Raw genomic sequence first — 10,751 nt, forward strand, 5'->3', positions numbered from 1 at the left:
ATTCTTGTTTAAAAAAGAAAAAAGGAATGAATAAGTCACCTTCCTCTCTTTCATAATAGAAAAGCCCAAGGCCAAAGAGGTTTTGTTTTTGTTTTTAAGATTTTATTTTTCCTTTAAGTAATTTCTGCCCCAGGGTGGGGCTTGAACTTAGAATCCTGAGATCAAGTCACATGCTCTACCCACGGAACCAGCCAGGCCCCCCCACCACCCCGAGAGTTTATTTTAATACAATTTCTGACACGCAGCCTCAAAGGTAAAACATGAAGAGAAGCATCCCAAAGACAAAAGTCACTTTGTTCATCCTACATAGCAGAGTATCTTAACTGCAGAGATTCTAATGTGTCGGTCCTGGGTGGGTCCTAGGAGTCAGGATGTAAAAGCTCCCCAAGTGTTTCCAATGTTTAGGCTGAGTGGAGAAGTCCTGAGGTAAAAAATTGGAGAATGTTTTCAAAACCAAACTGTGCATCAGAATCACCCGGGACTGTGCCTCTTGAATTTTAATGTGCACACCAATCACCAGGCAATCACGGTTAAATGCAAGTTCCGATTCAGTAGGTCTGGGCTGGAGTCAAGGTTCTGGTATGACCTAGGCAATTCCTTTTCCTCTGTAGGTCTCATTTTCCTCATCAAGAAAAGGATGGAGCTCACCTCTTAGGCCCTTCCAGCTCTCATATTTGAGGAAACCCTCAGGGCAGTCCGGGGGACCGAGGGCGGACTGAGCCTGAGAACTACAATCCCCACAACGCCCTGCGCGTCTCCGCCCTCAGTGCCGTGGTGAAGGGTTGCTAGTGGAACGCTCCCCACAATCCTTCGCGGTGGCCCAAGATGGTCGCGCCCAGTGGCCCCCTGAGCGCTTTGGAGAGCAGCAGCAGCAGCAGCAGCGATGAGGAGGAGCTGGCACGGTGCCGCGAGGCAGCGATGCCGGCCTGGGGCTTGGAGCATCCCTCGAGAGGGCCGGAGAAGCCAAGAGCCGGTAGGAGGCCATGTGCAGGGAGTCTGGCCGAAAGGCGTGGGGTCTTCCCCTGGGGTCTGAGAGGATGGGTGGTGAGGAGGGGGTGACCGGCACGCGACTTCTTGCCCTGAGAAAGCTCCGGGGACTGCGTGGGACTCAGATTCAAGAGAGCGGGCCGGTGCAGCAGGGAGGGTACTTCCATTACCCCGGTCGGGGAAACTGAGGCACCTGAATGCCTCTTGACTCTGCTTCCTTCGGTCCTTCCTCACTGCCATACGCTGGCAGCCCGCCACCTCTCCGAGATAGCTGGGACAGCCCCCCTTCCCGGATGCTGGCATCCAGCCTTTCCCCGCCTCCAGCACCTTCTCAGACCCTGGGGCTGTCAGCGAGCTGGGTCCTCCACGTGTCTGACGGTGACAATCTAGTGCTACAGCAGTTTGGGCAGTACCTGTCACTTGGTCCTAACAAAATCACAGATTTCCATATCCCGTTACCGTCTGCATGTGTATCAAAATATCATTTTAGTCACGGTAAAATGTTGGGAAAAAATAATTGACACTCATCCCTGCTTTAAAAGCACAGTCGTTTTGGGGGGCGCTCGGGTGGCTCGGTCCGTTGAGTATGGGACTTCCACCCAGGTCATGATCTCGAGTTCCTGAGTTCGAGCCCCACATCGGGCTTGCTGCTGTCAGCGCAGAGCCCGCTTCGGATCCTCTGTCCCCCTCTCTCTCTGTCCCTCCCCTGCTTGTGCCCTCTCTCCCTCTCTGTCTCTCAAAAATCAATTAATCCATTTAAAAAATTACAGGCATTTTTGGGCCCACTAGTAGATCGTAATGCATTCATAAAGATTTAATGCATTAATAAAGAAGCACATATATTATTAATGTGCCAAATCTGGGTTTGTTTGTTTGTTTGTTTTTAACTATTAATGATAACTGAATTTCTGTATCATTGGCTTTCTTTGTAATGTGTTGTGTTTTATGCATTTAAAACATTATTCTGAAAAAGGATCCAAGCTTTCCCACATTGCCGGAGCAGGCCATAGCAAAGCAAGGTTAAGAACCCCTGCTTTTGTTTAAAAGGACTTACAAGTCGGGGCGCCTGGGTGGCTCCGACGGTTAAGCGTCCGACTTTGGGTCAGGTCATGATCTCACGGTCTGTGAGTTCGAGCCCCGCGTCGGGCTCTGTGCTGACCACTCAGAGCCTGGAGCCTGTTTCAGATTCTGTGTCTCCCTCTCTCTCTGCCCCTCCCCTGTTCATGCTCTGTCTCTCTCTGTCTCTCAAAAATAAATAAATGTTAAAAAATAATAATAAACAAAAAGAAAATAAATAAAAGGACTTACAAGTCTTTTGGTAATTCATTCCCCCCTGCCTCTCCCTTCTTGCTGTCCTGCCACATTGTATGTCCCATAGGTAGACGCCAAACAGTATTATATCCTCCCATCTCTGGACACCAAAACTCGGGAGTTTTCTCATTCAAGCTCTGTCTACAGATCTGCCTCTCCATCTCCATCGCTCACTAGCAATGAGAATTGGGGCAAGGTATCCGTCAAGTAGGGATAATGGTGGGTACCCCTGCCCCCAAGGTTGAGAAGTAACCCAGATGATACATCTGCAATGCTTGGCACATATTAAAAAATTTTTAAGGTTTATTTACTTCTGAGAGACAGAAACAGAGCACGAGCAGGAGAGGCGCAGAGAGAGAGAGGGAGACGCAGAATCCGAAGCAGGCTCCAGGCTCCGAGCTGTCAGCACAGAGCCCGACTCGGGGCTCGAACTCAAGAACCGCGAAATCATGACCTGAGCCGCACCTGGCCTGACTTGCTCCACAAATATGGCAAGGGAGAGGTTACGTGACGGGAACTTAATGAAGGCTGGGATCTGGCCTGTCCCTTCACCGTGGTATCCCCTCCCCCGGGGCCTGGCACAGGTCATGATCAGCGTTCAGGAAAATAGTTATTGAATGAATGACCTGGCCAGAAAGGCACTTCTCTGATGAGGCGGGGGGGCGGGCCAAGACTCCAACTAGATTTCCGGGCCAGTTGCTTCCGCCTTGACAGGATGGATTTCTCTGTGGCAGCGGAGGGAGCACTTGATAGGAAGTGCCAGCTCTGAAGCTGGTCCTAGACAAGGAAAATCATTTCTGAAAGCCACAGTTTTCTCATCCGTAAAACGCCTGGGTCTTAGGGTTGTGGTGAGTCTCATACGTGAACAGCTTTGGCCAACATGTGAAGCAATGCACATGTGAGGAGTGGCATCCAAGATACCACTTTTACAGCCTACCCTTTGGTGCATTCATGAAGCTTCTGCCGACCAAAGTAGATGTGACTGCCGATGATAAGTCTTGTTACCTATTGAGCACCTACTGTGTGCCAGGCAAGATCCTGAACACGTGACACGCATTCTTGGGCCGTGGGATAATAAAAATTGCCGCCACGGGTGGAGCTGTTACTGTGTGCCCTGCTCTAAACACTTCGCATTTGGTGTCTGGTTTAATTTTTCCAACAATACCAATCCAGCAACTATTAGCCCCATTATACAGATGCGAGAGCTGATGCTCAGAAAGGTCCTCCAGCTTGTAAGTAGCAGAGCCAGGCATCCATCTAGGTCTTTATGCCTCCAAGCCCATGCTATTAACTGCCCTCTGCCCCTCCCTGCCACGGACAGTTGCCCATTGTGGGCAAAACTCTGACCCTTTGGTCCATAACCATGTGGAAATGTAGGTCACTATATATATATATATATATATATATATATATATATATATATATATATTTTTTTTTATTTTTTTTTTTTTTTTCATATTTTTTTGAGAGAGAAAGCATGAGAACGCAAGTGTGGAGGTGGGGCAGAGAGAGAATCCTAAGCAGGCTCCATGCCCAGCACAGAGCCCCACTTGAGGCTCAATTCCAGCGACCCTGGGATCATGCCGTGAGCCGAAATCAAGAGTCAGACTCTTAGCTGACTGAGCCACCGAGGCGCCCCTGTAGGTTACTATATTATTACTGTAACCCCTGATACAGCTCTTTAATCCAGTAATGAAGCACTGGTCACCCACACCTCAAACCACTTACATTTTAAGGCAGCGTACACTGTGATTACTTTATGCAATGTTTCTTTCACACCAAGGCACTATGCCAAGAGCTGGAGCCGTACAGAAAGCAAGACGCAGACCATGTGCTCCAGCAGCTTTCAAATCCAGGGGGAGACAGACGTGCAAACAAAGTGTCCAAACCCATGTAAAATTTCGCTGTATCCTCACAGTGACTCTGGGAAGTTGGAGGTCTTATCCCCACTTTCTAGATCTAAAAACAAAGGCTCGGGGAGGTAAAGGGACTGGTCTGGAGTCACAGTGGAAGAACCAGAACTGAACTGAAACCTGTCTTCTGAGGCCTGGGGTCTAATGCTGTTTCTGTTCCGTGACATTGTATCACAGCCCTCGCTCCGTAGTCACGACAGAGGAAATCCTTCTCCTCCTTGTGATGGCATGCCCAGAAGGAGGGACTCTGGGTCTATCCCGGCCACCTGCATTCTCCGACTCCAGGGGCATCGGGCACTTTGCATTCCGTGTTATGCTCCACAGCGCTTTTGACATAGACCACAATGTGGACTGTGTGCCCCGCACTTGTTTTAACACCACATGGCCCTGTTGTGGGCCCAGAGTTGCCAAGCGATCATTTTGACCAGTTGGCTCCTTAAACTCACAAGAACATTTTGTCCCATTACTCAAGTCAAGAACCTCAGAACCGTCTTTCATACGTCTCTCACACCATCCATCGAATCTGTCAGCAAAACCCTGTTGATTCCTTCAGAATACATCCAGAGTCCTGCCCCTTCTCATCGCCTCCACGATTGCCATGGTCCCCCTCCTTCTGCCCTTGCCCCACCAGGGTCTATGTCCACACTGCAGCCAGAGATGTGCTGTAAAATCCCAAGTCCATTCGTGTCCCTCTTCTGTGCAGACTCCGGTGGCTCCTCACCTCCCTCAGGGCCCAGGTCGTCACACTGGCCCACCAGTCCCTTCATGATCTGGCCCCCCATAAGGTCCCCATTTCTGCTGCTCCCCTAACTCACTGGGCCGCAGCCACCCCGGCTTCCTTGCTGGTTCTCAGGTGCACCAGGCAGGCTTCTGCCTTGGGGCCTCTGTAGGTGCTCTTCCCTCTTCCTGGAAGACTCTTCCCCAGATGACTTCCCCACTTGACTCACTCCCTTGCCTCTCTGAAATCCATTCACCTGTCACCTATACGTGAAGTCCTCCCTACCTGCCTTTATAAAATGATCCCCCGCCTGCCCTCACCACTTCTCTCTCCTGCTGTGTTTATTTCCCCTCTGTATTTATCATGATCTAATTTTATATTTTAATTGTGTGTTTTAGTCCTCCATATCCACCAACCAGCATGTAAGCTCCGTGAGGACTGGCGTCTATGTCTAAATTGTTCAGCACCTAGAACACCACCTGGGTAATGTTAGAGCTTCAGTATTCAGTTGAGTGAATGATCACCAGGCCAGCCATTTCCAGTCTCGGCTTGAAAAAATGTGATCTACATAATGGATTCTCTGTCCCCCACAGCACTTAGCACAGAGCCAGGCACATAGTAGATGCTCAATAAATACCGGAATCAAATACACTTTCTTGTTCAGCATGGTGGTTAAGAGGGGGCTCTGGAGCCAGATGACTTGGGTCTGGCCCCAACCCTCTCGGTTATTAGCCGTGTGACTCTGGCCGAGTTATCTTATCTCCTCGTCTCAGTTTCCTCTTCTGCAAAATGGGAATAATAACTCCCTTAACAGGGTTGTTGGCAACATTCAATGAGTTATACGTGTAAATCACTTAAAATCACCTCTGACGCACAGCAGATACTGTTCCTGTCATTTCCTCTATAAATGCCTCAATTTTCGTTATTTCCACAGATGCCGCAAATAATCAGTTGCCAGCCAGCCAGCCAAGCCTCAGGTACTGTGTGCTTTGGGTCCAAGTTTAATCCATTCTCTAAACAAATATTTATCCCCTACTGTGTGCCAGATGCAAGGATAGACCCTGGCCTATCGGGGTGAATGAGACACATGTCGTCCCTGCCCTCGTGGGTGGGGGGTGGGGAGCAGCCTCTGAGCTGGCGGGAAGTGAGGTCCTTTCGTGTGCGTTGCAGGCGGAAAGCGGACGAACATGAACAAGATGGCAATGAGCTTCAGACCACCCCTGAATTCCGAGCCCACGTAGCCAAGAAACTGGGAGCCCTGCTGGACAGGTAACCAAAAATGTTCCTTCTCTTCCCCTGCTTCCATTAATACGAACAGTAGCGGCCCACGTCGGTGGGGAGCTTGGGGTGTGCAAGCAGGCGCTGTGGGGAGCACATGCTGTGTCACCTCACGCACAATCTGCCACGTAGGTCCTGTCGTTGTCCTCGTCTGCCGGTGAGGAAACAGGCTCTCTGGGAGAAGGAGCGTTTGCTCGAAGCCATAGGGAGGAGAGAGCAGAGCTGATATTTTTTTACCTTTATTTATTTATTTTGAGAGAGAGCACAAGTTGGGGAGGGGCAGAAAGAAGGGGAGAGAGAGAATCCTAGGCAGGCTCCACTCTGTTAGCACAGAGCCCTCCGCAGGGCTCGAACTCACAAACCATGAGATCATGACCTGAGCCGAGATCAAGTGTCAGACACTTAACCAGCTGAGCCACCCAGGTGCCCCCCGGAGATTTAGATTCCTAATAGTGTAGTCAAGGCTCTGAGAATCTGCGGTAAAGGGACATGCGTGACTTTGCTTGGCCCAGCAGTTTCCAAACTCATCTGGCCACAGTGGCTTTGCTCCATGGAAGGCCGATCGGTGGAGCATGGACCACATTTCAAGAGAAACTGGCCTAGATCCATCCCTGATTGACTGAGCCCTACCAGATTTTGCAAGGGAAATGAGGATGTTCAGGCCTTAGTCCCGAAACATGAAAAAGACAAACATGTCCTATCACAGTGTAAACCAGCTGCTCTGAGATAGAGTGGTGGGCCAGACCTTAGCAGCCTGAACCACCGCAGTCTCAGTACCAGTGCCCCAGCTCGAGAATGTGGTAAACATGTAGGAGGGTCTGTTGGCATTTCAACACACGGGTGCAGTTTTTCTTCATGACTCTTCGGCTTCAGGGTGAACAAGGCCCACCCAGCACTGCGATGATCCACATCAGACTTTTCCGCAGGTGGAAATCCAGCCGGATGCGTGTCAACCGCAGTCAGCACATTCCCTGCGGCGTTTTTGTGTTTCTCTGCAAGGAGACTTAAATGGTGCTCTAGTTGGTCTCTTGTGTTAGATCAGGGCTTCTTGGCCTTGGCACCACTAACCTTTTAGACTGGTTCTTCCTGTTTCACTATAGAACGGGGAGCAGCATCCCTGGCCTCTACCTACCAGATCCTAATAGCATTCCCCACCCCCACCCCCCGCCACCACCACCAGTTGTGACGACCAAAAATGTGTCCAGACATTGCTTAATATGCCCTGCAGACCTACATTAAACCACTGTGTTAGAGGGGCACCTGGGTGGCTCAGTCGGTTGAGTGTCCGACTTCGGCTCAGGTCATGATCTCATGGTTCATGGGTTCAAGCCCCGTGTCGGGCTCTGTGCTGACAGCTAGGAGCCTGGAGCCTGCTTCAGATTCTGTGTCTCCCTCTCTCTCTGCCCCTCTCCTGTTCGTGCTTTGTCTCTCTCTCAAAAATAAATAAACATGAAAAAAAATAAAAAATAAATCTGTCTTAACAAAACAAAACAAAAAACAAAACAAAACAAAAAAAACACTGTGTCCCAGGTGACAGCTGACCTTGAACCAGTTCTCTAGATCGGTCGGTCCTATTTCCCTTTTCATGCTTGCTGCCGGGATGCTCAAAGCAAAACATGTGCCTGCTCTCCAGCACTTTCTGTCCCTCCTGGCCTATTTTCTTTGCTCTATTCAAAATTGCATTCATTCTGTGGTACTGTGTGTATCTTTAAAACTTCTTCAGTACTTCCTGGAATAAAGTGGGGTTCAAACAAATGAGGCGCTGCAGTTTCAGCTGTCGGGGGCTGATCAGCATGTTATGGCTGTAGGCGTTAACCGTTCTAATCAGGCCGGCGTGCTTGCTGCCATTGCATTTAACATCACATGCCCCCCGTCCCCTCCACTTAAAAAAATTTTTTTGTTACCCAAAATCTCATCCTTAATCAACCATTTCCTCCTTCCGAAGCTCAATTACCATCTCAGAAGTAGTGAAGGAGCCGAAAAAGACTGAAATACAGAAAGTCCCCCCGGAGGATGATGGTGAGTGGTTATACTCTTAAGGCCAGCTCTTGTCTCCCACCTCATGTGTATCTGGAGCCGGGAAATACATTTTGGTACGTTCTGGGATCTCTGAGGCGGGTATGATGCTGATACCCCTATTTGCAGGGCAGGGTGTCATGGGAGCTGAGGCTCTGAGAAACGAAGTCACTTGTCTGAAGCACCTTTGTCTGTCTAACCCCAAGCAGGGGCATCTTAACCACGGCACTTCACAGCCTCTCCCTGCTGAGTGTCTGTCCCGCGCCCAACCCACCTGCCACTTTGGAAGCTGCCTGAGGCAGAAGGCTCAACCGCTGGCTTCCAGAAGCCTCTGAGGGCTTGCTGCTCTGAATGCGCAGCTCGCGTCCCCTCTGGCACCTCGGGCCCTGGCTCCAGGAGGCACGCGGTGCCTCTCAACATACATCTGTGGGATCTCCTCGAGGGCAGAGGCGGGGCAGCCTTGGCACCTGGGAGGAGGGGCTGGCCCCTGGCAGTGCTGACTCGATCGACCCCTTTGGATTTTAGGCTTCCGCCTTTTCTTCACATCCATCCCCGGAGACTCCGGCAAGAAAGCTGCTCCCCAGCCCAGCCGAAAGCGCTTCCCTTCCGGCTCCAGGTGAGGTATCACACCCCCTCCTCACGTTCCCTCCTTTTTGCCCGTCGTCTGCGTTTGCCAGCCCCCCAGAATAGCCATGCAGAATCTGGTCAGATCTAGGCCAAGAAGGAGCCGTGTCAGGGAGCTCGAGAAGTAGTACCCTCAGTGGGAGAGGGAAGAGGGTTCTGTTGGGAGTTGGCTTTGGATCTTTACTGCTTTTTGAGCGTCATCTTGTGCCAGACACCTCACTCCTGGGGCATCCCTGTGAGACCCACGCACCCATTTCATAGATGGAGACACTGAGGGTCAGAGAGGTTAAGTCACTTAATGAGATCACACAGCTGGGAAGCGGAGAAGCCAATGTTGGAACCCAGGCCGGCCTCATTCCCAAGCTGGAGCTTTCTAGCACCGCCGCCCCCCCCCCCCCCGCCCCCGCCGTGACCTCTTCCTGCTGGCTCTGGGGCCCTGTCCCCACTCTGTGCCCTCCCCTTGTAGCAGCGAGGACAGCGACGAGGAGTGGCAGCGGTGCCGGGAGGCGGCCGTGTCAGCCTCCGACATCCTCCAGGAATCTGCCATCCACGGCCCTGTCAAAGTGGAGAAAGAGGCAAAGAAGAAGAAAAAGAAGTTGAAAAAGAAAGCCAAGAAGGAGGCCGGTGCCGACTCGGTCGCCCCGGCCGCCACCACCACCACAAGCGGGGCCACCATAGGGAAGCAGGAAAAGCATTCACCCAGGCTCAATGGAGACCAGACATCACTTGGGACCAAAAAGAAGAGAAGGAGGAAAAAAGCAAAGGCCGGCGAGGCTTCCCCATCCCCGCCGATAAAGAGGGCAGTGGCCGTGCCTGCCAACTGATCGGAGCCCCACAGGCACGGGGCCCAACTAGCCCGAGGACGAGGCATTTCCAAGCCCCACCTCCCTCCAAGTTCAAGGACTTGGCTGGACAGAGGTCCAGACTCTGCCCATGATTGGGGCTTGCCCAAGGGTTGGGACAGAGACACGGTTGTGGGGTGAGAAGCCTAATCAAGGCCTGCCCATCTGTGCTCCCGTTGGGAACTGGGGCAGACCTGTGATGCCAGAACATTCCATGGCCTCAGGAAAAAGGAGCCTTCCAGTTACTCAAGACCGAAGGCCACATGGTAAAGCTTCCATCTTCCCAGCACTGTCTGAGGAGAGTAAGTGACAGGAGAGTTTTTCCTTCCCCTCCACCTTCCCAACCTGGTGTGGGAGACCACCTTAATGAGGGAAGGGGCCCTGAGATGACAAGGCCAAGAAAGAGTTTTGTACTTCTCCCTCCAGGTTGCACAGACTTGATAAAAAGAAGGAGAGAGATTTTTTTCCCCCCTAGGCTGCCAGAATTTTCTTTCTCCACATTTGTGAATGTGCCACACATGATCGTGTCTCTGAGCCAACCAGATTGTTGAAAATAAATGACCCCAGACATAACAAAGTGATCTGGGTGCTCCTTCCCTGTCCGTGCCGAATCTTGATGAGACATGCTAAATAAACCTCACGTAGGTGGAGTCCTGTCTACACCCCAAGCTGTGTTCCTGCACCCCAGCCTCAAGACTTCGAGAAGCACCACAGCACTTGTGGACCGGTTTTCAGACACCTGCAGCATTTTGCAGGGGAAGAGCAGAAGCTCAAGGTTAAAGTGGAATTCTGGCTTTGTGGCCTTGACTCTGAGGTTTGGCAGAGCGAGAAAGACAGAGGCGGGATGTGAGAGTGTGACCCACCACCACCTCCCTCTGCCTGCCCAGCCCCATCTGGGCAACGTGTGGACAAGCAAGAAGTTTCCAGTATGCATTTCCACTACTCCATTCCTCATTTCCTTTACTACAAGTTAAATAAAAGTACAGGTTGGCTCTTGGCTGGCTGCAAGCCTCGGGGGTGCTGGTTCTGCCCCGGCCCTTTCCTCCGTCCAGGGTGGGAGCA

At 51.3% G+C, this 10,751-nt stretch overlaps 1 protein-coding gene across 2 annotated transcripts; it reads left to right on the forward strand.

The window, feature by feature from the left end:
- Positions 1-796: 796 nt before the first annotated feature.
- On the forward strand, positions 797-10,657 carry CD3H12orf43 (chromosome D3 C12orf43 homolog). 2 transcript variants are annotated; one of them, XM_049619230.1, is made up of 6 exons: positions 797-973; positions 5,864-5,906; positions 6,100-6,198; positions 8,153-8,226; positions 8,749-8,839; positions 9,314-10,657. In XM_049619230.1, exons 1-6 carry the CDS (start codon positions 826-828, stop codon positions 9,669-9,671), a joined length of 813 nt encoding a protein of 270 aa, XP_049475187.1. In that variant the 5' UTR covers positions 797-825; the 3' UTR covers positions 9,672-10,657. The 2 variants fall into 2 exon arrangements, with proteins under 2 accessions (XP_049475187.1, XP_049475188.1); XM_049619231.1 differs by having other exon boundaries at positions 9,317-10,657.
- Positions 10,658-10,751: the final 94 nt, after the last annotated feature.

This window comes from Panthera uncia (assembly GCF_023721935.1).
Source record: "Panthera uncia isolate 11264 chromosome D3 unlocalized genomic scaffold, Puncia_PCG_1.0 HiC_scaffold_8, whole genome shotgun sequence".
NCBI lineage: Eukaryota > Metazoa > Chordata > Mammalia > Carnivora > Felidae > Panthera > Panthera uncia.